The sequence below is a fragment of the Pithys albifrons genome, chromosome 3 (assembly GCF_047495875.1).
Source record: "Pithys albifrons albifrons isolate INPA30051 chromosome 3, PitAlb_v1, whole genome shotgun sequence".
NCBI classification, from domain to species: Eukaryota; Metazoa; Chordata; class Aves; order Passeriformes; family Thamnophilidae; genus Pithys; species Pithys albifrons.
The window spans coordinates 44,945,705-44,973,177 of NC_092460.1; the positions used below are offsets into that span (position 1 = coordinate 44,945,705).

The 27,473-nt window shown below is 43.0% G+C and overlaps 1 protein-coding gene across 12 annotated transcripts in view; it reads left to right on the forward strand.

Annotated features, from left to right (window-relative positions):
• Positions 1-258: 258 nt before the first annotated feature.
• The window catches only part of ABCC9 (ATP binding cassette subfamily C member 9), a 68,493-nt gene continuing 41,278 nt past the window's right edge, over positions 259-27,473 (forward strand). For 5 of the 12 annotated variants that reach the window (XM_071551571.1, XM_071551576.1, XM_071551580.1 and 2 more), the window contains exons 1-12: positions 262-350; positions 2,710-2,936; positions 8,862-8,956; positions 11,143-11,340; positions 13,155-13,296; positions 13,660-13,781; positions 14,618-14,784; positions 15,545-15,787; positions 20,097-20,291; positions 23,031-23,195; positions 25,480-25,635; positions 27,118-27,252. In XM_071551571.1, the coding sequence (XP_071407672.1) occupies positions 11,196-11,340; positions 13,155-13,296; positions 13,660-13,781; positions 14,618-14,784; positions 15,545-15,787; positions 20,097-20,291; positions 23,031-23,195; positions 25,480-25,635; positions 27,118-27,252 (1,470 nt within the window). In that variant the 5' untranslated portion in view covers positions 262-350; positions 2,710-2,936; positions 8,862-8,956; positions 11,143-11,195. Of the gene's footprint in view, positions 351-2,709; positions 2,937-8,861; positions 8,957-11,142; positions 11,341-13,154; positions 13,297-13,659; positions 13,782-14,617; positions 14,785-15,544; positions 15,788-20,096; positions 20,292-23,030; positions 23,196-25,479; positions 25,636-27,117; positions 27,253-27,473 lie in introns of those variants that run through there. The other 7 variants (XM_071551577.1, XM_071551579.1, XM_071551582.1 and 4 more) reach the window with 5 other exon arrangements.

Consider the following 27,473-nt stretch of genomic DNA (forward strand, 5'->3'; position numbering starts at 1 on the left):
GTGAAATGATGGAGATTTCAGCTCTTTCCCTAAGGAATGGGAAAGATGGAACCTGCAGGCTGCAAACCTGAGTTTGGCTGGGAATGGGAACTCGTCATGGTCCGGTGCCCTCTCTGCGGGTCCTGCAGTGCCATAAAAGCACCCGGAGGGAGACCTGTGGATTGATCCACAGCATGGAAGAATGGCAGAGAAAACTGTTTCATCTGAAATCAGAGCAGCCTGTTGGGTGACCACAGAGTACAGACACCTTTCCATCCCTGGTCAGAGAGTTAAACGAACCAGGACAATGCAGGTGGAGAGCTCTCAGCCAGGACCTGGGGCCTATTAATCCGGACTGCAGCGGCTCCCAGGTGAGTCCTTTTCCCACTCCTGCTATTGCTCCGCCATTTTAATTCCTTTGGGATAGGCTGGCCAGGCTACTGGAATCCCCCACCCCAGCCGGCTGCCCCGGGGATGTCGCGGTGCCAAACCCCAGCGCTTTCATCGACATCTGCTTAGAATCTTTTGCGTTCCCCGCCGCTCCACGAGGCCACCAGGTGAAGCAGCCTCTGTCCCTCAGCTGCCCATCCGCCATGGTCACGTAGTGCCGGAGCTGCGGGGCCGCCAGCCCGCCGAGGGACCCCCTGGCCGCCGGTGGGTGCTCCGCGGGGCTGGCGGGGCGGCACAGCCTTCCCTGCATCCCTCCCCGCATCCCTCATCCTGCCCTGCGTCCTTCCCTGCATCCCTCCCTTATACTGCTCTGCATCCCTCCCCGCATCCCTCCCTCATCCTTCCCTCCATCTCTCCCCGCATCCCTTCGCGCTCCTTCCCGCCATCCTTTCCCGCCATCCCTCCCCGCAGCCCTCGCCCCATCCTTCCCCTCATCCCCCTCCCGCATCCTTCCCTGCACCCTTTCCCTCATCCCTCCCCTCATCCTTTCCCTCATCCCTCCCCTCATCCTTCCCCGCATCCCTCCCCTCATCCCTCCTCGCATCCTTCCCTTCATCCCTCCCCTCATCCTTTCCCTCATCCTTTCCCTCATCCTTCCCCTCATCCTTCCCCTCATCCTTCCCCCCATCCTTCCCCTCATCCTTCCCCTCATCCCTCCCCTCATCCCTCCCCGCATCCTTCCCCTCATCCTCCCCTGCAGCCCTCCTCGCATTCCTCGCCCCATCCTTCCCCTCATCCCTCCCCGCATCCCTCCCCCCTCATCCCTCCCCGCATCCCTCGCCCCATCCTTCCCCTCATCCCTCCCCTCATCCCTCGCCCCATCCTTCCCCGCAACCCTCCGCGCTCCTTCCCGCCATCCCCCACCTCCCCGCATCCCTCCCCGCCCCGTCGCGGGAAGCAGTCGGTCCCCCAGCGTTCCTCTTCTGGAAGCTGACGCGGGAAAACTGGTGACGTGTAGTACCTGAGGATCGGCCTGTGGTTGTTTCCGCTCACTTAAAGGTCCACATACCCGAAAATATTTTGCATTCCCGTAATTACCATTTTTCCCCCCACCCTCCTTGCCCCCCTTTCCCTCCTCGCGGTAAATCGCAAAGCCCTGATACAAAATATCCCTTCAGATCAGAGCTCAGGGTGTTCTGACATTCAAGAGCTTTTCATTTTTCCTAATCCCTTCAAAAAACGCTTTTCAAAACGTTTTAGCTTGTCACATAAAGGAAAGAAGAGGCTTGAAAGTGCTTCATTTAGAAACAGCAAAATGAAACATGCTGATTGATTCCACATTCATTTTGTTTTCTTTTTTTCCCTTCCTGTTTAAACAATACTGTGGAAATGACAGGACTGAGTTACATTTTGAAATTTCATAGACAGAAATGAATTTTCATGTTTTAATAAAGAAAATTATGAGCATAAATGCTATTCATGATGTGTATTTTCAAAAATATCTCATAGTGGTGCTATTCCAGATGATGGTTAGATGGGTTAGAGATTTATTTTTTTAAATCTTGTTTAACAAGACATAGATACACAGTAGAACTCAGAAGCTTCAATCCACAACCTTCTTTCCAAAGCACTGAACTTTAATACATTAAAAGGAAAGAAATAAGAGAAAGGGAAAAAGAAGTAAATGCAGTTTGTGCCCTCGAGTTACAGGGCTCAAGTAATGATGAAAAAAGTCTGAATCTTCGTTCATTTTATATGAGGACATTGAAAGAAAAAGAGCAAACATGTAGGCCCTGTCAGGACTTCTTTCCCTCTGAGTGAACATATCTAATGTGTTTTTCAGCTAAATATTATCCCATGTAAATAAGGGCTATTATATTGAAAACTGTATTCTTGGTATGGCCATCAAATTAGCTTGGAGTTTTATTTCAAGTTTTAAAAAAGCTGTTTCTAAAGAAGCAGATCTGTGGGATCAAGGTGTGGGATTTGGTCTGTGTCTTAAAGCAGAAGTGCTGGAGGGAGTTTAGGTAAGAAAAATATCTGAGTAGGCTTTTCTGCTCAATATGGTGGAAGGCATGCAAAATTATGTTGTGAAATTCCAATTAGCTAAGCTTAATTCTAAAGAGATCCAAAGCCTGGCCAAAGTTAGACTACCTTGTCTAAATCCCTTACTTCAGAATAGCCATCCGCTAATAGTCCATGCGCTGCAATGCAGCCTCTTGGAATCTTACTGCTCCAGAGAGGAAGGAAATGAAAATAAAAGCAAGCAGAAGAAATCCCAGGGGACTGCAGCTTCAGGAGGCGAAAAATTGGTGCTTTTTCTTGCCTGTCTCTTCCCAGTTTCCTGCCCCCTTCGGCGCATGAGAAAGACAAGAAGAGTTTGTGCACTTTGGAAACTCGATAGGAGGCAGCAGCTGATCTTCCCATCACCAGCCTAAAAATAATCCACTCCAGGGCTCGGAGCGGCTTCGCTAAGTAGAGGCAAACCCTGCCATCGGGATGATATCGATCACATAGCACAGCCGAGTGGCACTTTGGGTGGGTACGTTGGGTTTGTGTTGCCAAAGGTAAGCTGCAGAGCTCGGTCTAACACTCGGCAACCAACAGGGGCATGGGGGACCCTCCCCCGTGATCTCCCACTAACCACCTCCTCCTCCTCCTCGCCTTTATATCCGTGGGACGGGGCTGCTCCTCGCTCTTTGCTGGGATTACAACTCCAATCTCTTTTTCCGTCTCCTTTTCCTTTCGCAGGCGTTCTCAGCCTTTACTGTCTCCTCTTGCTGATGTTTTGGTTTTGTTGGGTTTTTTTTCTGCTGTTCACAGTGCTACGTTTGGGTTTTTTTTTTTTTTTAAAGCTGTCCTGTCTTGGCGTGTGAAGGTTTTCCAGCAGGGCAGAGCAGCACGTTGCTGTTGGAAGGAATGGCATTGTGTGGAGAAACTTAACCAAAAAAGAGACAAAAAAAGTGCTGTGTTAGACCTGTGAGAGCATTGCAGATGTGAGAGGCTTTTCTGTGCCAGCAGCCTGTTCAGCGCCGCCGCTGCCGTGATTGTCTCTGTGGTTTGAGCCTGATCCCAAAGCCTCCCGAAGTCAATGAGATTCTTTGCATTGGCTTCAGCACCGTTTGGGTTAGGCTGGTTCAGGGCAGCGAGCGATGAGGAGACTGACAGGCACCGGAGGTAATTCATCCCTGTAAGACCAAGGGAAACTGGGAAACTGCCTGGCATAGGTGGTCACAGCTTAAATAGGAATAAAAAGGAAATGGGGGTTTGTGTGGGATAGTTTTTCATAAAGCTGCTTTTAAAGGGGCGGCGCATTTTGCAAAGGATGCTCAGATCACACAGGCTGTGGCAGGGCCAGGGCGTTTAGGAAGGTAAGGAGAACAAACGAGGAGGTTTCCACACAAAAAGGACAAAGATTCAGAGCACTCACCTCAAATCTGTGGCAAACCTCAGGGCGAGGCCTGCTGTTGTGTCTGTTCAAACCTACAAATTCATTATTTCCCCTTAGTTGAAATTCAATCTGTGAAGTTCAAGGAGGAAAGACAAATTCTTGCTTTTGTAGTGATTGATTTATTCAGAAGACAAGAACTAAGTACTTTTGTAAAACTGGGAGTACTTTCTCAATCCTGCATCTATATGCACACACATATCTGTCTATATATAGAGACTTATGTATATATTATGTGTGTGCATATACAGGCATATAATGCATATAATTTGTAAGACCAACATGAAATTTGATCTGAACTGAGACACAAGTATGCTCTGTAAACTGATCTGTTTTACTTAGAAAGTGCAGCTATCAATCCATATATATTTTTTTAAATATGGGCAACAGAACTACTGCAATAAATGTTTTTCAAAATATTTTTATTTCCCCAAGGAAGCTCCACCTGAGGAGTGTATTTATACTCTTTTCTTTGTAGTTATAAGTATCTTGCAGAGCATGACGAACAGAGGTATAATCCAGGTAAGATGAAACTCTTGAATGTGAAGATTTTTTAAAGTCCACTTTAAAAGACCCTTAAGGTAGTTAAAATGTCTTTAACTAGAATTCATGTAGTTTTATACTTGGTGAGGTTGTCAGGATGTTCTCATAGTTTTTATGGAAATTTAGATTATCTACTGTTTTCCCATTCTCTTCCTCACAGTTGCTTATGGAAAATATATCTCATGAACTGGCTTAGTGCCCTGAGAATCCCCATTTATGCTTGTTAAAATTTTCTTTGTGGGTGTTTAAGTTCAGCATTATGTCATTCTCATGTTTACGACTTTGACCTCTTTTTGTCTTCCCAAAACCTTTGTCTTCTTCACAGTGAAGACCTTTTGTGCTGTTCTCTGTTTATTATCTTATGACTATGTTTGTACCCCTTAGCCCAAAACCCAGAAAGTCTCAACTTGCCGGTGATGAGGATTTTAGCATAAAAATGTAAATGCTTAAAGGTCACAAGGTTTTTTAGCTGTTTCATTGCAGGGTGAATTGCTGTCCAGATAGTTCACATCCTCATTAAAGTAAACCAAGGGAAATCAGATTCCCAAATGATGCAAAGGAGAGCTGAGAATTGCCTTCCCTGGCACCCACATGGGCCTGTCCTCCTGATTGTTCTTTCCATTCCCTTCCTCTGTAAAGTTTTGCTCGTGGCTTTAGCCTTTAGCAAAGGGCATTTTCAAAGGCAGGAAGATAAACCAACGCTGAGAATTTCTGATGAGTTGGAGAGCTCCTAAAGACAGGAGTTAAAGTGAGTAACTTGTCAGTAACTTTAAAGGACAAAGGCCTGTCAGTCTGTATATTGTAAAACAAAAGTTTACCTGGTACTTGGCACCCCTACTGAGGAATGCAGCTGGTACCCTCAGATAACACATACTTGTTATTATCAGATGATCTTTAACACATTACTGCATTTCCCCTGAGTGAAATGGTAGATTAAACCTGGTATATCTGACAACATTACTATTAAGTATAACATTTCCTGCTTTAATTAGCAGTGAAGCAGATATGTTGTGATGTACTCACTGCAGTGCCATCACCCCAGCATATCTATATGGTCTACTATATTCTATAGAAAGAGAATTTGGCTCTGAAAAAGCCATTGTTTGTATCAACTATGAACGATGATGTCTTGTGAAACGAATATATGAGGATGTCAACAGCCGTTCTGAAATGCTGACAAGAGTTAGTGGTCAGTAAGTGCAGATGGCCAACAAATCTCAAAAGAACTTGCTACCCTTTCATCTTTTCTCTCCTGAATATTCCTGTTTAGGTTATACATTTTACTGCCTCAATGTGGCGGTTGCACTGCTCCCATTTTGTGCAGCCATTGCTGCTTGCCCGTCAAAGCCTTCAGCTCCAAAGATTCCAACCTGAGCAGGAGCTTAAAGAAAAGGTCTTTATAAATCCATATGGGAAGAGGGCTTTGCCTTCCAGTGAGTGTCCCTTCCTGTGGGATCCATAGATAAAGATTTGCCAAGAAACTAGTGGACATTTCTCCACTGTGGTCCTTGAGACAGTCCTGCATGAGCCAGCTTTGGAATTGAAGTGTGGCAAGTGCAGCAGCTCAGCACTGGAGTTTTTCCTCTGATTTCCATCCTTACTGTGGCTGAAAAACTCTGTCTTCTCAGAGAAAATCACCTTTGGGAAAGCCTCAGTCAGCCCTGTATTCTGACTTTGCTTAGGAGTAATTCAAACACCTCCAGTGTGACTGTTCCTTACAGGTTTTGCTGTCCTTTGTGCGCAGCATTTTGTCTTTGGCAGTGACCGACAGCTGGAGCTTGGGAAAAATATCAGAAGTCTTCCATGTATTTGGTTATGCACTTGCACAATGCTCAGCACTGAGAGAAACAAATGTGGGCAAAACTCACCTCTCTAAAGATCTGCTTCACCCCCTCACAGATCCAATTCTGACCAAAGCCCAACACTGGCTTAGTAGAGGAGTTAAAGCAATGGAAGAATAGTTGAATTTTTATTGAGAGCCAAATTGGATCAGTGCTTAATCAAGTTCCATCTTCCTTCCCAGCTGCAGTTTTTGATGAATTACAAGAGTAAGAACAACTGCATTTCTTCATGGTTGCTCTAAAGTTGTTCTTCCTTTTCACTTTTTCATTTCATGACATGAATTCTTATGGATGTACAGAAGAGGAAGGCATAGTGCCTTTTTGTCCTACCTTACACTTGGTATCTGCAACCAAGGTCTTTCCAACTGTCTTAATTTCCAGGCTCAGATTTTTGAGTGCAAATTTTCAAACCCTCATTGAAGGCCAGTATAGCTGAGGCCTTTTAAATGCCTTTAAAATTCTTAGAATTATTAAAGATCTCTTTAGCCTTAACTCCCAATACTACAACGCTGTTTGAAAATGCAACTTACACTCTCAAATCAGTCTTTTGAATCTTCTGAATATTCTACTTACACTGTTTACAGCCTTGAGAATGTGTCCTTGTGTAGCTACGCTGACCTTTCCAATCCTGGGATCTGAGGGTGGGCATGAGAAATTTTGCCATTAAGTTATCAAATTTTAATTCAAAGAAGACTGGAAGCTGCATTGTTGGAATGAGTGATTGCATCTGAAAACCTGTCATGGTCCAGCTCCTGCTATTTTTCAGTGGAGCTGCAAAAGCACTCTTGAAAAATGCACTGCCTAAAGAAATCAAGGATTTATTCTGCCTTAGGGGTTTTTCTTTCTGCCCTTCTTTGGGGATGAGCACAGCTTGTTAAGCCTTGAGGCTGGTGCAAATTAGCTTCTGGAAACAGGCCCTGATGCAGCAGAAAGCAATGGCTAATTTCAGCCTTGAACCAAATGGGAGTCTCACTCATCCCTTAGATGTCAGTAACATTTCATCCAATGTATTTTCCCCTATTTGTGAAACTTGAGCCAAGAAGTAGAAACTCCATGACATGCTTTATTCCTGGGGTGATGTGTCTGGGTATCCCTGCACTTCCAGAGCCTCCCATGTATGCAAGTTTTCCAAAACACAGAGCAAGGTCCAGTGGTTTGAGTCACAAAACCATGGAGGGTTTATCAGATCTGCCTTCTGTTCCAGAAATGGGTGGGAATGATAGATTCCTTGGAGCTCTGCTGTGTTGCAGGGTATTTTCATACAGCACTCCTGAAGACACAGGGAACTGGGAGCAGCCTGTCTGTGTAAACACCAGAAGGTGCTGTGGAAGTTGGGATACACCAACAGATGCAGAACACGAACCCTCCACTTCCAGTCACAGCTCATTCCCAGCACGGTGGAAGGGGACAAAGGGGTGGAAGGGAAGATCCCTGGACTGTTAATGCTTCCAGAGTTCCCATCCCCTCTATTCCCTATGGATGCCATGCTGTACCAGCTGTGTGCTGCTAGAAAAGGGGAGTTGTACATTTTATGATCTGGCATTTTATGAGGCCAAACCCATGAGCTGCAAAGGGTCAGCACTGCATCAGGACACTGACCAGAATGTTTTCATGGATTTCAAGCCTGTGGAGGTTTAATGAGTATGATCACTGGATATGCTCCTTAATGATGAAGTGTTTTCTGATTTAAAATCTTGGGAATGCATTGTCAATTACTCTATTTCATTTCATTGAAAATGCAACATTGTTTTTGATTTTCTGGGGACTTTTTTGCAAACTAACCAACCTAGGCTTGATTTTCTGTCTCATTTTAAGAGATAATTGAATTCTGCTTCATTTTTTAAATGAATCTGTAACAAAAGTAATGTGAATAAACTGCTCATACCTAGTCTTGGGAATTATCACCAGTATGATGGGCACTGTCTCTACACATCAGTATTAATAGGATCAGATTCTTTCCTCAGCCCTGGCAACATGCAAAGGAGAACTGAGTGTGCTGTTGGTGTAATAGAAAACCTCTACAAACTGTTAGCAGGGAGATAACACTCTTCATGTAGTTAATAAGCTTTTCCTCCACTGAAACACTTAGTGCCTCTATTCCATTTCCCTTCCAGGAAAATGGGAAAAAAACCCAACAGTTCCCTTAGCTTCTCTTGGATGCGGTTTTAATCCTTTCTCCCAGATTTAATTTTGACTGGAAGCCAAAAGCTACACTGGAAGGGAATGATTCAGTGCTCATTTGAACCCAGGATTCTCCTGCCTTTCAGTACCACTCCAACCACGAGACCACAACAGCATCTTGTACTGTCTCAGAAAAGAGTCCTCTTTGTGGGAAAGGGAGGAAAATTCCCAGCAGAACTCCCTTGGACTTCTGACCTTCGATAAAAATGAGGAAACAGCACTTCTGATTTTCAAGAGATTATCATTACCACTAAGTTTCTCTTAAAGGAGTCAAGCCAAGTTTTCACAAATTAAACCAAATCAGCCTCTGTGTAGTTTTTTGAGAAGCTCTTTGTGTGTTTTCCTGGTAACTCCTCAGTGTATTCAGACAGAACTAATATTAACATAGTTTTTCTTTTGCCTTGCTAGTGCTATTCATTGATGAATGCATTTTTATCTAAAAATAAAATGATAGAATGATATCACTCTATTCTTTATAGAGAATGGGCCAAACTCTCCACCACATTGTGCTGGATTATTAGCAGATGGTTATTACTGAAGGTTGAGTGGGTTGTCCATCAGCTTGTGTATCACAGTAAGTACATGCATGCAAGTTATGCTTTACTTCTGGCAAATCTCAGCCATAAATTGGTGATGTATTTTGAAAGGAACTGCATTTCTCACGTTCTTTTCAAAGAAACTCCTTCACAAATGTCACTGATATGTTTCAAATATGGATTATGCTTTTCAGATCCAGCAAGAAGTTAGTTAAAAGTGAAAAGGGACTTTAGCAAAGGTTCAAAATGCCTCTTAGAATTCTCTATCTTTTGAAGATCTGTATTTAAGGGAGTACTTGGTAGTTTATGCTCACCTTTTTAAACAACCAGGCTCACAGAACTAATCTGAACTATTTGAAGAAAGAAGGAAAACATTTTTTTTCTTTCAAACTGCATTCATGCCTTTTTTCATCTCCATCTTGTTCTGATTCAACAGAACTCCTCTATCATTAATGCCAATTGTTGCAGAATTAAAATATATTCTTTCTAAATTAAATATATTCTTTCCGTTGTGGTATGTCAAATTTGAGAAAGGAAAATGAACTGAGTAAATGAGTTTACTCAACCCAATCCACAGGACTGTGTTGCTCTGTGTGAGTCTCAGGCAAAGAAATGAGCAAGGAATATTTTTGGTTGCAATCTTGTTTTCAACTTCCTATGAAGAAGAATGAAAAAAATAAACGATACACAGGTTGATGAGAGCCAGAAACTGTCCATAACTCTGGGTCATACCATAGCGTGGAAGCACGAACACATGAGCTTATCTCGGTGCACAGAGATAATCTCCAAGAAACCTTGGGAGTCAGGGACTGCCTGGATGGGTCTGAGCACGTGCATAAGGATTTGCAGGATCAAGCATAAATGCTGATGTTCTGGCTGTGCATCTTCAGTGCTGCCTACTTTGGGGAGGAGCTTGTCAGCCCTCTGGGATGACTCCTGTGTGTCACTGTTGCTCTGTGTAACAGAGAAGAAATACAAAATATCAGCGAATGCAAAGCTGTCAAATCATAAACATCAAAGGTTCGGAGCAGAACGTGGTGCAACACATGGTTAGAGATACTGCACAGGCAGTGTTGGCTCACCAGAGGAGCAGGAACACACAGTCAGAGCAGGTAATGTAGAGGATCAAAGGACATCACACAACGAACCATTGTGGTTTTAGGTAGAATGCCATTTACTGATACATTGCAAGCAGTTTATATGGTGTTAAAGCTACATGCTAATTGACTATAGTAATTCTCACACCACAAAGCAACATTTCTTATTGGTTATATTCCATATCTCGCAAGTCCAGTGTTTTGATAAAACATCCTAATGACTCCCAGGTGAATCTCAAGAGTCTTGTGAGAAACTTTCAAGAGTTCTTGTGTGAAAGTCTGGGGAGTTGACGTGTGAACTCCTGGGGAGTGACTTCTTCTTTACCACTCAGCAGCAGCTGTGCCTTTGTTTATTCTTTGCTGGTAGCTGCTTCAGTCTCACAGAGTCCATACAGTCTGGATCACTCACATGGCCATATTCTATAAGAAATTCCTCTACAAGCCAGCTTATTCCATTCTGGTTTTCTTATGAGAAATGGCAATGCTTTTTGTTCAAATCTTCCTTCTTCTCGCAGAGAGAATATTTGTGCATATGATGAACACTGAATGGTGTAGCACAATGCATTTAAAAAATAGCACTTACTATAGATAGTAAATGCAACTAAATATAAACAATATTAGCAAACTATAGAATCATAGAATCATAAAATATATTGGGTTGGAAAAGACCTCCGAGATCATCAAGTCCAACCCTTGGGCCAACTCCAGTCCTTTTACCAGATCATGGCACTCAGTGCCACAGCCAAGCTCAGTTTAAAAACCTCCAGGGATGGGGAATCCACCCCCTCTCTGGGCAGCCCATTCCAATGCCTGAGCACTCTCTCTGCAAAGAAGTTTTTTCTGCTCTCCAACTTCAATTTCCCCTGACAGACCTTGAGCCTGTGCCCCCTTGTCCTATTGCTGAGTGCCTGGGAGAAGAGACCAACCCCCACCTGGCCAGAACTTCCCTTCAGGTAGTTCTAGACAGTGAGGAGGTCACCCTAAATCATACTAATGCCACATAAACACAGCCTTCATTCCAGTGGGGTCCTACTTGACATAGCCAAAAATAATCGTCAAAATGCGACTGCCTGGGTTGTTCTGTGTGCTCCTTCCCTACCCCCCGATGCTGTTTATTTTGCCTTCAGCTCCAGGGGCTCAGCCACCCTCTGTTCCTGGAGCAGCCAGGGGTGCTGGAGCGATGAGTCTCGCGTTCTGCGGCAACGACAACGCCTCCGCCTACAACATCAGCGCCGGCGTCCTGCGTAATGTCTGCTTCGTGGACGCCCTCAACCTGGTCCCCCACGTCTTCCTGCTGTTCATCACCTTCCCAATCCTCTTCATTGGTGAGTTGGTGAGCTGTGGTAACACCTGAGCAGGGGATTATAGTCAGGCATGGTTCAATGTGCCTGTGGTGAAAGCATTGGATGGGTTGTATTTATGGATTTTAAAAGAGAAGGGACATGGAAAGGCTTCACCCAGAGGATGTGATGCCAACCCACTTGAAATGTGGGAATTATAGATATAAATGTGAACTAATCAGCATGAAGAGATGGAGGAGAACCAGAGGCATCAGAGCCAAACTTCTCTCTAGAGAAGTTTTCCTCAGAATTCAAATTGGCAACTCTCACCCTTTGCTATTATTAGACATTGGAAGGACTTAGGGCAGTGGGGCTGAATTCCCTTCAAGTGATGGGCATTTCATAGAATATCTAAAATGTGGAACTAAGGATAGGAGAAGTGTAGGAAACTTTCTAAACAGAGTAATTGCTTCCTTTGCCAGCATTTGTAAACAAAAGTAGAGCAATAGAGATTTTCTTTTTTCCTCCCCCCCCAGGAATGAAAAGAAGAAATGATAAATCCCTCTTGAGGAATTTAGGGCAGTGGAGCAACACTAATTCACACTTTCTTGTAAAAACCCTATCTCAATTAGTACTCTAATGACACTTTTTTCCCCTCTAGTTGTCACTTTACCCCAGTTAATTAGCAGTGATGAAATAAATACAATTTAATCCTTTTTTAGAGCTGTCAAACAGTGGCATTTCAACTGATCATAGGAGACAAAAAGAGTTGAATAACCACCAAAAAGCACAAATTATTAATGAAAATAAATATTCTCCTGACAACTGCATGAGAAATAGCATTTCAATTCTTTCATGCCACATTAATGGCATCACAAAAGTACATAGTTATACATTAATTCCACAGGGAAGATTTGAATTTGGGGCTATGTTTGAACTGGAGATTCAAGGGCTTTTATCTTGTAAAAAGACCCTACAGTGACTGAATAATAGGCTACAGGAACCTGTGGGCTAAAACACTCAGTACCAGGCAATCAAAGGTGTAACGTGATGCAGTGACTGTAAATCCATTAAATAGTTAAGCAAGGGAATCAGAAACAAGTTTCAGCAAAATAATAACTAAAGGCTGAAAAAAAAAACCCCAAACAGAACCTCAAGGAACAAAAGTTATGGAGAACTCCGTCCAACAATGCTGGATTTTTATGTCACTGCTGTATTTTTTTTTTTTTTTGGTCTCTTTGAGATCAATGAAAGCCACCATTGAATGTCAGGGTTTTCTGCAGAAGTGTTTGATGGAAGTTCAATGCAAGGTCTGGGGGCAGAGAAAATCTTTTCCAACACTCTGTATTATGCACTGAGTAGTAGCAGGTTGCTTTAATGTTTTTACAGGTATTAGCCAACTAATTTTGAAAGAATATTGAGGCCATTGAAAATCCCTTCCATTTTCTAACAATTTTAGGAAAAAAACCCACAATAGCTTAAATTGTATGTGGAAAACTTTGCCCACTCTTGTCTGTGACTGGGAAAGATGCCATCATTTCAGATCTGTTGGTCTGAGGGTGACACTTGAGATGGGTTTTTTAAATTTGTTGATTTTCTCATAATTTTTTTGTTCAGGGACTTCTGTCTGCAGTTGTGGGAAGACTGTTCTCATATTGTCTTCAGGGTTAGACTGAAATAACATGGCACCTGAGATGCTCCTGGGTGATCCTCTTAGCCCTCTTATATTTGTGTAGCGTGTATTGATTGTATCTCTCAAGTGTGACCCATGGATTTAGAATAGAAAAATGCCACCCAGCTGACTCACTGCCTGCCTGTGTGATCACCTTTCTCTTTCATTAATTACCATCCTTTCCCAGGCTGGGGAAGCCAGAGCTCCAAAGTCCAGATCCACCACAACACTTGGCTGCACTTCCCTGGCCACAACCTGAGGTGGATCCTGACATTCACTCTCCTGTTTGTGCACGTGTGTGAAATAGCAGAGGGCATCGTCTCTGACACGTAAGTGGCAGAGCTGGGTGGATAACCAAGCTAATTGCTTTCATTAATGCATAGTCTTAATGTGTGATGGGGTAGATAGTAAACCATAAGGATGTTTTCCCCCAAAAAAATAATAGAATCATTTCATGAGCTGTCTATCATTTTAATGGGATGAAGGTGATTGTTCTTACTGTTTATTCTCCTCTCAAGCTTTAATGGCAAGTAAATATTGACAAAAGTTAAAGCATTCACAAGATAAAAATCTTATTGTCTCTAGGAAAGTCATGTTTTTCCCCTTGACTAAATTAGCAGAACACCTATAGTTTCACACAATGGTGGAAAAAGGTGTCAAATTCACTAATTTCTATCTTAATTTATTTTCAGACAAATGAAATCTCGCCACCTGCACCTCTTCCTACCAGCTATAATGGGCTTTGTGGCTGCCACTGTATCCATAGTCTATTACCATAATATTGAGACATCCAACTTTCCAAAGCTACTGTTGGGTAAGTCTAAGGCTGATATTTATGTTCTCTTACAAAACCCAGCAGTTTAGCCAAAGTCAGCTTGTGGAGACTGAAGAGAATGGTGAAATATGTGAGAATATCAAAAAAGAAAGGAATGCCTCTCTGCTCTTCCAACTAGCAGTATCACAGGAGTTACTGCACCTTTTATAAAGTACATGCTGAAAACTATTTTTAAAATTATCACAAAAGGCAAAGCCTTGTATATCTGTTGTATTTCTGTCATGAACTTTTGAGAAATTTTTAACACTGCTCATTATTTTGAGGAAAAATTTATTTTTCTTCAAAAAGACTATTGCAAAAGGCCATTTTTAATAGCAATCTGACCACAAACCCTTCTGTGCAGATTCTGTTGTTTCTCAGTATCCTTTGCAGTTGATTGCAAGATTATCCAGTCTACTGTCTCAGTCAGGAGATGGTCAGACTAGGCATTGCAGGATAATATTTCATTCACATTGATACTGTCCAAATTATCTATAACTCAGCAACTTGAACAAGCTGTTGACAGCTACAAGCAGGATTCAGGATACCACTAAACTCCATGACTTCTGTTCCAAAATGAGCTCATTTCCCTACTCCCACTTGGGTTGCATCCTGCTCTTTCAAAGAGGGAATATGATATTTGTTCAGTTATGTGATTTCTAATTCCCATTCCAACCCCCTGCCATGGGCAGGAACACCTTTCACTATTCCAGGTTTCTCAGAGCCCCATCCAACCTGGCCTTGGACACTTCCATGGAAGCTGACACTTCTGCAGCACTGGTGTGGTTAAATTCTTCTGTATTTTTTGTTGTTATGAGTGTGCACCTGTCTTACAGCTCTCTTCGTTTACTGGATAATGGCCTTTGTCACCAAAACCATCAAGCTTGTCAGATACTGCCAGGATGGTGTTCCTTTTTCCCAGCTGCGTTTCTGCATCACTGGAATTATGGTCATTCTCTATGGGCTGCTGATGGCTGTGGAGATCAATGTCATCCGAGTCAGGGTATGTGGCTCCTTTACCAGCACCTGGGAAAATGATTATCAGTGTTATTATGAGGATTAATGTGGGTCTTTAGCCCCAGGAACTCTGCTTTGGGTCAAGTTTAGGCCCATGTTTAGCTTAGCCATAAATGTTTGGTTAATTCTATAGGAATCAGTGGGCATGTCTTTAAAATGTGGTTAATTCTATAGGAATCAGTGGGCATGTCTTTTAAATGTATGTCCTTGGTGTGTCCCTTGGGCTTGGTATGTATGGGTGCCTGTCTATCTATCTATCTATCTATCTATCTATCTATCTATCTATCTATCTATCTATCTATCTATCTATCTATCTATCTATCTATCTATCTCTACATAGCTCTACACACAGAGTGAACACATATTTATATAGATAGATGCATATTTGTGCATGTAAGGAGGGTGTATGTGTGTGTATGTATATAAAATACATTCTGTGTTAATGCTGATGAAGTATTTATGTAGTGAATGTGTAAATCAGCACAAATTCTTACTCTTGGTAATTTGAAATATGATTATATATCCCAAGAGTTCTTTTTTGTTGTTCAGGCAGTAATAGGTGGTGCTGGTGGAAATTGCCAGAATGGAAATGCTCCTGTTTACAAGCAAATTCATGTTTAAATTCAGCATACATTTACCTTTAAATGCAATTTTGACATTGTAGTTGTACTGGGCATAATTTTTGCTAAAAATCACTGTTAATAGGGTAATTTCTGAGCACATGTTGTGTTTTTTCTCCTCTCCAGAGGTATGTGTTCTTCATGAACCCTCAGAAAGTGAAGCCCCCAGAGGACCTCCAGGACTTGGGGGTGAGGTTTCTGCAGCCCTTTGTCAATTTGCTCTCAAAGGCCACTTACTGGTGGATGAACACCCTCATTATATCTGCCCACAAGAAACCTGTGGACCTGAAGGCCATTGGAAAGCTCCCAATTGCCATGAGAGCACTCACAAATTACATTTGTCTCAAAGAAGCATATGAGGAACAAAAGGTAAGCACAGATGTTCCTGTCACTGTTTGGCCTCAGAAACGTGAAGTGTCACTGAATTTTTTTTTCAACTTTTATGAAATCTTACTTTTAGGAATTTTTAACTTAGGACTGTTTGTTCCAAGGTGAAACTTGGCATAGGAAGTTCCAATCCAACAGTTGCTGTTTGGTTTTAAGTGAATTTATAGCAGGAGGGAGTTGCCAGATTGAGTGCAACTGGAAACTAAAACTGCAACAAAATGATTGCTTGCTAGATTTTAAAAGTGAAAGCTTTGTTTAAATCTTAGCTATTCCAGGCAGCATCTTAAACTAGAAGGCATTCTGTCCATAGTTTCAGCTGGAAACACTCATCTTCACTTTTTGTTTGCTTTTCTCCAGAAAGAGAAGTAGCCAAAACTACACATCAAGAATAAAAAAACACTGGTGTTTTAGCAGTGGTTTAGTCACCACTGTCAAGCACAGCACTGTATGGGCTGCTCTGAAAGAAATTAACTCCATACCAGCCAGACCCAGTACAGAATTGGGAAAAATTCCCTGGGGAGAGCAGGACTTCCTAGAGACTTTCTGGATGCATTTAGGCAGCTCTCTTCTCCCAGCTGCCAATGGAACTGCAGGCTCCTTTCTGTGCACTCTGAAATGAAATGATAGTCAGTACAGTTGTTTATATTTTATTAGATATAAGTTGCTTCTCTTCCCTTTTGGAGCTGGTGATTACAGAGATTAGAAATCAAGACCCTTTTGCTTTAAGCCGAAAGCTACTGGGTCATTGGAACTGACCTTTTCACAACCAAGGAGAAGTGCCTGCCTTAGGACAGCTCCTTAAGGTGCCTAAATCCTATTTAAAGAGGTCAAAAACCCTTAGGCACCTCCATGCCCCAAGGACCCGAGTCTCCGGGCCATTCCTAATGACAAATCCTGTAGCTTATTTACACCTGCAGATGTGTCTGTGCCTGCACAGATAAGCAGTTCAGGTGCCACAAGGAAAATTAAATGTGCTGTTCCTGGTGTGCATGAGCACCAATCTCTGGTTTGTGGCTTCCCTTGGTGTGTGTCATGCATGTGTGAAGCCTTGAACAAATGTACCCCATTCAGTTACACTCACCTACTTTTATAAGGTTGCCTTACATAAGATATTTTGAGTTCTGCAGTAGTCTAAAATCTTGAGATTAGCACAGCTGTTACAGTGGTGCTGATATTTAAAAACAGGCTGCAACCCTAAAGTAAACTGATACTTCATAGATAAAGTTAAAGTAAACCACATAGCTAAAGCAAGTCCAAGGAGCCAGGCAGTGGAACTCACTGCAGTTTATTCCTGTGGAGTAATGTGCTGGCTGGGACAGAAAATTAGGAAAATTCTTCAGGCTGGAGTGTGGTCTGCAGTCTGGAAGGGATGATGTGTCGCTGTCTCTGCTGCCAGTGTGTATTTTACACTAATCTCCTTCTGGGAGAGGGGGTAACCCCCAGCACCTTCTGGATCAAGTGGGGTTACCCCTGCCTGTGCCTGGACACAACTGATCTCAGCTGTGCTCTGTGGCCCTGCAGAAAGAAAGCTCCTGTTCCCCTCCAAACCCTTCTTATCACACCCTGATGGAAGCCAGTGAGTGTTCTATACTGCATTCTGTACTCATGACCATGAGTATTCTATACTGCAAAATGCCTTTGAGATAGCTCAAATGACATTGTCTTGCTATCTCTTCTGCATGCTATGAAAATAGAAATAATTCAATAAATTCTCAGATAATTGCGCCTCCCACCCCCCTAAAAATAAGATCCTATTTCTGTTGTTGCTTGGCTTTTGTTTCAGTTCCTATCCAAGCAGACTAGATGTTTCAAACCACATGCTAATGCATCGTGCATCACATATGTGAAAATAAAATCAGCACATTTGGTTTACCCCATCAACCTAAATCCTGTGGATTTTTTTTTTAATAGAATCATAAAATCGATTGGGTTGGAAAAAACCTCTGAGATCATCAAGTCCAACCCTTGGGCCAACTCTAGTCCCTTTACCAGATCATGGCACTCAGTGCCACGGCCAATCTCAGTTTAAAAACCTCCAGGGTTTGTCCTGATGGTCAATAGAAAGCTTTTCTTTCGGGAATGTCATAGAAAAATCAATTTTTAAAGTCAAGGAACATTAGTTTCCTATGTCTGCTATTCCTGTGCTATGATGGATGTTGCCTGTGAAGGGAAAAAAGGGAGGAAATGAAGTTAAGGAGGAATCCCAGGGACAGAGCATTGCCCTACTGCACCAGGATGGCACTGTCAGCTCCGGGACTATGGGAATGCTCAGAATTCCATCTTTACTGAGGCACATCTTGCAGGGGACTTAATTTATCAGCAGGCACTGCCTTGCTGTCCTTATTCCAGCTGCCAAGGTAGAGTAAATGACAGGGATTTGAAAGGAAGGGGACAGACAAGGAAAACCTAATCCAGTGTCACAGCTGAGAACAGCAGCACAGCCTAGAGAGTTAACACAACAAATGCTACTTACTATTCCAACAAAAATAATCCCTGCAAATTGAAACAAACAGATGCAGAGTTGATCTATAATGGGTGGTGATGGACAGATCATCCTTCAGCCCCTAAATAAAGAGTAGGGCTGCACATACAACAGTCTATACTGCAACTCTACTGCAATTCTATGCACTCAAGAATCATTCTGGAAAAGAGCTAATCATTAGAAGAAAAACCCACTCTTTCTCCTCTCTTCCCATTAGATACTTCACCTAGTATGAAGTCCTGATTAAAATAGGAAGAAACAACAGTGTTCAGCAAGAGAGATTATTAGATAACTTGATTTAATTAGTAGTTTTTCCAATGAAAAGCGAATAGATTTCATATAGTGATGACAAATGTGGGAGTTGTAATAGTAGTAAAAATGGCTACTACATTGTTACAGAAATAAGGATTAACCATTGCCATTATCAAATTCATTATTAATTGAATATCCGGAGCAGAATGACAGGGTTTTTTTCCCCCAAATGGCAGCTCTTCTTTCCCAATAATTTAGCTGAGCTCCTAGCAAGCTGTTAAAGTGACAATCATTTCTCTGAGGGGAGTGACAGCAGCCCCTTTACTGCACTCAGGCTCAAAACCCCATTGGCAGCAAATCCAGAGCCCTTTGCCTGGGCAGAGGACAGGAGGCTCTTGTGCTCTTTCCCTCCTCAGAAGAAGCAGTTTCATCCCTACCCTTTCTGAAATGTTAGCCCTCCTTTGTCCCCATGCTGCTTGTTTCTCCTTCCTAAGCTTCTTGGTCCAGTCTCCAGCAGCCATCTGGTCCACCTGGGCATTTTTGGCACCACAAACATATTCCATCTCACTGTTGAAGTGGCATAGAGGAAAAAACTAAGAAAAGAGGTAAAAAAAAAAAAAGCTGGAGGCAGCCAGGCAGATTAGAGGTACTCTGGCTTTTCTCTGGTGACTTCTCTGGGGCAGGGGATGGTTGTTGCTGGGCTGGGCTTAAAATGTCTCTGTGAATGCTCAGGAGGGCTTGGCTTGGCTTCCAGCTTGGAGGCATCTGTGCTACTTGAAAAATGACAGATGCTTTTTTAGAGTGTCAAAAGCTGCTGCCTGAATTGCAAGGAAGGGCTGTGCAAACCACGGATCTGTTCAGTAAAACTCTTTATCAGACTGAAAGGAGCTCAGAAACATCAGAACTCCTCTGACTAGATAAAGAGAGTCTGCTGGCTGGTGTTTCAGGGCAAGAGTTGTGATAACAGCATAAATTTACAGAACTGAAGGCTGGAAAGGACCCTTGGTTGATTTAATTTTACCTCCCATTTGGGTCTTTCATCCTTTTGAGCACAGCAAGAAGTGATCAGTTGAAGTGTATCTTCCTGGGAGGCATCCAAGAGACGAGAAAAAAAAATCCAGATAAATTTAATTAAACTACATTCTTGCAGGTGTCTGTCCATGTATTTTTCCTTCAATTCCTTTGTCACACCAGAAGCCTTTGCTGGGTGAAGTGATTTCACAGCCACTGTGGCACCAAGAATACCCACAGGGCAAGGGGCTGGAAGGTCAGACCTTCCCCTGAGCACACATGTGACAAGGAGCAGTGGCTGCCTGCCAGGACTCATAATCTGTGCTTGCATTCCTGTGCCCACAGGTTCAGAAAAGGAGTGGGACACAGAGGTGAGAAACAACAGTCACCAAGGGCAGGCAGAACGTGAATTTGCTATGAAGAGTGTCTGAAATCTGTTGTTTGCTACCTCACCTTTCAGGAGCCATTTGGGCATCCAGGATGTTGCCATATAAAGCCAGGGAGGCTTTTTCTTAGCATGTTGACACCTATTTCTCTGTTTCCCAGAAAAAGGTGGAGGACCAGCCCAATCGGAGCCCGTCCATTTGGTTGGCCATGTACAGTGCCTTTGGACGCCCCATCCTGCTCAGCAGCACATTCCGGTACTTGGCTGATCTGCTGGGCTTTGCTGGGCCACTGTGCATCTCTGGCATCGTCCAGGGTTTCCAGAACACAACCAACAACACAAACAACACAGAAAAGGTAACCTGACAACATGGATTGAAGGCTTAGATAGTAGGTCTAGATTCGTGTCAGGTGGTTGGTACACTTGGCTTTTCTATGTGTGTGATCATCACTGTGTTATTTCTTGTTTTCTTTTGGGCAAATCGAGTATTTATTTTTTTTGTTGTTGTGAGAGACAGTCAAGTTATGAACCAGAGCAGTGTGACCTTTGGTATGAATGGAACACAGGTAGGGGAGGCTTTTTCCACTTTCACAGAATCACAGGATGTGCTGAGCTGGGAGGGACCCAAAAGGACCATCCAGTCCAGCCCTCAGCCCTGCACAGCACCATCTCCAGAGTCACATCCTGTGCCCCAGAGCATCATCCAAACACTCCTGGAGCTCTGGCAGCCTTGGGGCTGTGTCCACTGCCCTGGGGAGCCTGTTCAGTGCCACCACCCTCTGGGGGAACAACATCTAATCTCCAACCTAAACCTCCCCTGACACAACTCCAACCATTCCCTCAGATTTCCCAGCTGTCTGTTTGTTGATGGATTCATCCCAGCAGTTCTGGTGAGAAGGAACAACTTTTCTGCCTCTCCTCAACTGTCCCTCTTTGTTTCAGGCAGGACACCCACTGGTGGTGCCTCAGGGATCCATCCAGCAAGGATGAGCCTGGGAATTTTGCTTCATTTCTCTCCATTCCTCAATTTGTAGTTCACTGACAGGTCTGAGCTCTCTGAAATCTGTTTTTCTCTGGGAAGCTGAGAGGAGTCAGAGTCTGTTTGTGACTGATGATACTGCTGGTTGCAGTCATGAAATGTGTTGGCCCATGTGAGAAATTGAAAAGCATCCACTTTATTCAATGACTTTCATAATAATAGAGAGGCACATAAGGCATTTGAATACAGCTCATTTCAAGTTTCACTGAGACTGAACTTTCAGAGGTCACCTCTAAGCACTGAACAAGCCTCTGATACAGAACATTTCCTATCATAAGGAAAAAAAAATTTAATTAGTGAAAAAATACAGTTATTTTGCTGAGAGCAGAGAGGACACGATGGAGAAATTTTCCTACATCTGTCTCCTGATAACAGAAACATCCCCATACACTTTGTAATTTGTATTTGAATGGGCAGATAGGTATGTTATGGAGTAATATTTTCCCCTCCAGATAAAGTATTTGACTATCATCGCTATCCAAATATCTTTTTCTTGGCTGCTCACTCCTGACATTCATTTTCTTGACTGATGGTCTCAGTTTGGCTTTAGACTTCTGCTCTGAAGGAGAGTTTAATTGTACGGCTTATCAAATAAAGCTCTTTATCATCCTTGAACCTGCACATGCTGGGTCTGAGCCACAAAGTCAGAAGGCAAAGGGCATGTTTTGCCTTCAAAAATGGGGCTTTTTTTGCAAGTTGAACAAACAAGGTATTTAACTCTGAAAATAATTTCTGGATCTCATCATTTGGAATCCTTATCTTCTCTGCTTCATTTGTCTTTTGTACTCTTCAATGTAGTGGTTTCACTTGTGGGTTTTTTGAAGTTTTAATCAGCATTGGCTAAGATTGGAATCACTGGAGATCTTGAAACCACTCCAAGAGCCTGTCTTGGTGACAGTCACTATTTTCCTTGGATACATTTCAGAATACATTTGCCTTTAAATTATGGATTTTGATAAACTTTCCCTTGGTTGTTCTTGCTATTACCCATTTCTCCTTTGAATTCTCTCTAGTTTCAATTAATGTGAACAAATTTAGTTTCATGCTTCCTCTGCCTTAATTCCTGAGAAGTCTATATACATTAAAAAATGTATTTACAATTGTTATTCTTGATAACTGCACTATGAAAACATGGACAGCTTTGCTGAAGCAGAATGTGAAAAGATGAGTTTTCAAATATATTTATCTAACCAATCATGCATTTAAACAATCCTTGTTTCAAGGAGTCTTGGGCAGGTGGTCTGCTTTCCTATATTGCCCAAAGTTTTCATCTCAGAGTCAGGTTGGGTATTTCAGTAGAAAAGGCTTTTTCCCTTCTTCTTCTTCTTTTTTTTTTTTTTTATCTCCCTAAGAATTCCAGTCCATCCTGCTTCCAGCTGGATCGGAAATACCAGAGGAACAGTCCTCCTTGCAGTATTTTGGTACATTTGTTTCCTTTTCTGCCTGAAACAGAGCAGAACAATGAACACAAAAACTAGAAAATGAAAACAAATAGAGTGATTTAAACAAGACTTTTTTTCTCTCCCCTCTTGAGATGTTTAAACCTCACTTTGTGGGGATTACTGGCATTGTATTATTCTGAATTCACAGGTATCAGAGACTATAATTCTGGAAGGAATTGTTTCCATAATATGCAAATGTAAGATAAGTAACTAATCTCATATAAAAAAAAATTTCCTTGCAGCACAAGTGGAATGAGCTTTATTTTCTACTGAGTAGCATTTCTATGCTACAAATCACCAGAGTTTGATGGAGAAACTAAAGACAAGGCAGACATGGTGAACTTACTGGCACTTCCCTGCTAAAACCAAATTATTTTAGAACTGCTAGTAGTTGAGATCCTAAGTGAGTGGAGTATTTAATTTGCATCAAAATTATTTTGATAACTAGGGCAGTGAGGAAATTGATTTCTAAATCTTTCCTATATATAAAATAAAAATAAAATTCCATCAGTATTTTTTTATTTTAATGCAATGACCAAATTTCCTTGTTTCTAAAGAATATACAATCTCTCCTATGAGGGATGCATTTGCATCATTTTTTCCTTTCTTTTCAGGTGAAGGATCCATCAAACTCCTATCTTTCCTCAGAGGAATTTCTCAGGAATGTTTATGTCTTGGCAGTCCTTCTCTTCCTGGCCCTCATCTTGCAGAGGACATTCCTGCAGGCATCCTACTATGTGACTACAGAGACTGGCATCAACCTGAGAGGTGCCCTGCTGGTGAGCCAAGATGTTCTGCCAAAAAATCCCCCACTAACTGCTCCAGCTTTGTGCTTCCACTTTGTTTGTCTCATCTTTCACCTGAAGTCTTAGCTGGTGGTGGTTTGAGGGAAGGTTCAGGCTGTGTTTTTACACAGAGGACTGGACAAAGCAGCATCACCCAAGCTGCTGGCAGAAATTCCTTTTGCTGGAAACTAACCCCACCATGGTGAGCTGCAGAGGTGGAACACTCCCTGTGTGGGGGTAAGAACACACCTTTGCAGATGAGGAAAGATAGAGGAACCTAACAGTGTCATTTTGGCCCTGCAGCTGTTTTCTTAATTTCATAGAATTGATTGGGTTGGAAAAGACCTCCGAGATCATCAAGTCCAACCCTTGGGCCAAGTCCAGTCCCTTTACCACATCATGGCACTCAGTGCCATGGCCAAGCTCAGTTTAAAACCCTCCAGGGATGGGGAATCCACCCCCTCTCTGGGCAGCCCATTCCAATGCCTGAGCACTCTCTCTGCAAATAAGTTTTTTCTGCTCTCCAGCTTCAATTTGCCCTGGCAGAGCTTGAGTCCGTGCCCCCTTGTTCTATTGCTGAGTGCCTGGGAGAAGAGACCAACCCCCACCTGGCCAGAACTTCCCTTCAGGGAGTTCCAGACAGTGCTGAGGTCACCTCTAAGCCTCCTCTTCTCCAGGCTAAACACCCCCAGCTCCCTCAGCCTCTCCCCCCACAGCACTTGTGCTCCAGTCCCTTCTCCAGCTTCGTTGCTCTTCTCTGGTCCCGCTCCAGCCCCTCAATCTCTTTCCTGAACTGAGGGGCCCAGAGCTGAACACAACACTCAAGGTGTGGCCTCCCCAAGGCAGAGTCCAGGGGAAGGGTCACTGCCCTGGACCTGCTGGCCAGGCTAGTTTTGATCCAGGCCAGGATCTCATTGGCCTTCTTGGCCACCTGGGCACACTGTTGGCTCCTGTTGAGTTTCCTGTCAATTAGTCCCCCCAAGTACATTTCCTTATGGGTTTGGCTCTGCTGACTGTGAACAGAGTGATCTGCAAAGCCTCCTGTTTTTATGGGAACCTTGTCCACGTGCCCTGAGTGGTGATGCTGAACATCTATGCCCTCTTGCACAGAGCCCCGTGGGGTGGGCAGGCAGTGATGCATCTGCAGGGCTGTGTCTCCCAGGCCAGCCCAGCCCCCCTGATTCCCCTGTGACAGTGGTGCTGATGGAATGGAGCCAGGAGTTCCAGCTCAGCACGTGGGTGGTTGGAGCAGGGCTCTCTCAGACCAGAATCCTCAGGCAGCAGCAGCACAATGTGCAAAACAGAAGCAGGAACTGATGTTTTGCCAGATGGGACTAACCACGGGAATATCTCAGCATGGAAGCTGCTTCTGTTGCACTCACTATGGCTGATGGAGCTCTTTCAAAGGTTTTCTGCCTTCTCCCAGGATGAGATAGCACAGACTTGGGAAGAAGAGCACCTGGTTATTTCCTTGTGCATTTTGTGACTCTCACTTGGCAAAATGGGGACTCTGAGTAGCATATTAGCTCAGCTGGTGCTAATAACACCATGGCCATGGGGTCAATCCCTGTACAGGTCATTCACTGAAGAGTTGGACTTAATCTTTGTGCGTCCCTTCCAGCTCAGAATATTCTATGATACGCAGCTGATATAATTCACCATGGTCTGTAGACATTTCTGATCAATTCTACATTGCTCAGGGCCAAACCCACTCAAATTATTTTTAAAAGCTTCATTGGAACCGCAGTGTTTGATATTTGGTCTTTAACTGTGCACTGGGCTCACAATGTTTTTCTTTAAAATTTAGTAGGCATAAGCCCTGATTAATTTAAACCCCTGTCAAGCTTCTACAAATTTTATGAGAAGAGTTGGCCAGGTAAAGGGGAGAAAACAAAGGAATCAAAACCTCACAGCAAACAAGGATCTCTTTGACAGGCAGTCTCACAGAAAAGCAGGTTCACTAAAAGTGTATTAAAAAATCTCTTTGGCCAGTCTCCTAAATGTTGATGTTTTGTTGTCATTTTGTTCTATTTTAGGTCTGTGTTAAGCAACAAAGCTTTTAAGAGGAACTGGAGTTTAAAAAACTGGAGTTTTTTAAGTCAGTTCTCTCTGTTGTGCTTTCTCTCACTCTGTCTCCATCTCTCTGTCTCAGGTGAGAGACTGGGAGAAGGGCTGAATTAGGCACAGGCTGATGCCGAGTTTAAAACATCCTGCTGCCACTGCTGCTTCATAATTATATCATTTTCACCCTAACTTCCATTTGATTCCTTTCCTATAGGCAATGATCTATAATAAGATCCTGAGGCTTTCTACCTCCAACTTGTCAATGGGAGAGATGACTCTGGGACAAATCAATAACTTGGTTGCCATAGAAACCAACCAACTGATGTGGTTCTTGTTCCTGTGCCCCAATCTGTGGGCAATGCCTGTTCAGGTACAGCATCAAAGGGCCTGATTTCAGAGCTTGTCCAGCCTGGCTGAGAAGGTTGTATGTCTGTGAGACTACCACAAAAAACCTGGTCTTTATGTCCATTCCCAGGAAGATGAACAAGCAGAAATGTGACCCATCATCTCCTCCAAGGGCTGGGAGGGTGTCTCTCCAAGGGCTGGTGAAGAGAGAGGGGATTTTTTGAGAGAGAGGATTTTTTAAGCAGGATTTCCGTGTCATGGGTGTGGCCTGTGACTTTAAAAAGGACGACCTGCAATCCTTTCCCTGCTCCTAATCCTGACACAAAGCCCTTCCTTTTATTTCTGCCACATGGCAGCAGCACAGGCATCTGACCAGGGCTAATTATTGCATTTTGCTGTGCCCATTTGTAACTGGGTTTTGTGGCAGGACCAAAAAGCAATTGAGTTGTGCTCCGTGACTGACGGCAACACTGACAGTGCTCAGAGGAGCTCTCATCTAAACAAGATTAGTTACTGTTCACATCTGGTTATTAACAAGGCTGGGAAACAACTACAGGCAGATCTGTAGGAAGAAAAGGTTGAAATTATTAGTCTAAAGGAAATTTTCATGACCGAAGACGTGCTGGTTTTCCATGAAGCTGGAGAATCTTTACAGTTTTAGCTTGGGGTGGATTTGGCATGGTCCTTACCTCTTAGTGATCCCACTGACATTAAAGAATTTAAAAATGGATAGAACCAGCTCTTACAGTATCTTATAATGTCTGAATTGATTAATTTTTAGGAAAAAAAAAGATGGAAGAAACTAACCTATATTAACTATGAGCGCTTTTCCACTCTGGAAAAGGCAATGAGACTGTTCCATCTTGCCTTATGCAAAGGAATTGAGTTTTGAGGGATGCTCCAAGAACCAGCAATTATCAAAGCCTCTCCCTCCCTAAGCAGAGCAGCTTATAGCAAATCTTGAACTTATATCCATCCAGAGTGATCAGGTGTAGCCACATCCTCCTGAAGATCAGGGTGAATCTTAGAAAATACCTTGTTTTTCCACCAATGATGGCCTGATATCTTGGACAAACATTCACTGCAGGATCAGGGCCCCAGGAAAGGGCTTCAGTTTACACCAAGTGCAAATTGCTGCCTGTAACCTCTTATTATTCCCTAAGAAAATGGTATCTGGGTATGATAATTTGCAGTACAAAAGCCTGAAAAGCTAAATATTGCCCCAGAGCAAGCACCATCATCTTAATGCTTCTTCGGCTCTGTGGAAACCCAGCCTGGATTAGAACCACCAGGCAGTAACACAAACTGTTTAGTTAATGTCAAAAAGAAAGGCTTCTGGGTTTATTTCCCACACTTTCCAAACGTGACCTTCTGAAGGGTGGGCTCAGCTGATTCCTGTGAAACTTTTAAGTGTTTATTAGGAGAACAAATTTTTTTTTCTTGGTATCATTCTGGCATATTGAAATCTATCTTTTTCTCTCCTATGTTGTTTTTTTTTAATTGACAGATAATAATGGGTGTGATCCTCCTCTACAACTTACTGGGAGTGAGTGCCTTGGTTGGTGCTGCTGTCATCGTCCTCTTAGCTCCAATTCAATATTTCATAGCCACAAAGTTGGCTGAAGCTCAGAAGAGCACTCTTGTAAGTAAATTATTTCAGTGACATTTGTGGTCCAGAAATGAGGACAAGATATCAGGGTTTCTGGATTCTGTTCCTGTGGTTAGTGAGCATCCCTTAGTTCCTCTGTTACTGAAGACTCCCCCTCGTTCCTCTGTTTCTCTGTGTCTCAGTGTCTCTTCCTTCCTCACATTTGTCAGAAGAGAATCTCAAAAAAAAAAGTACGTGGGCCTTGACCTGCCTTT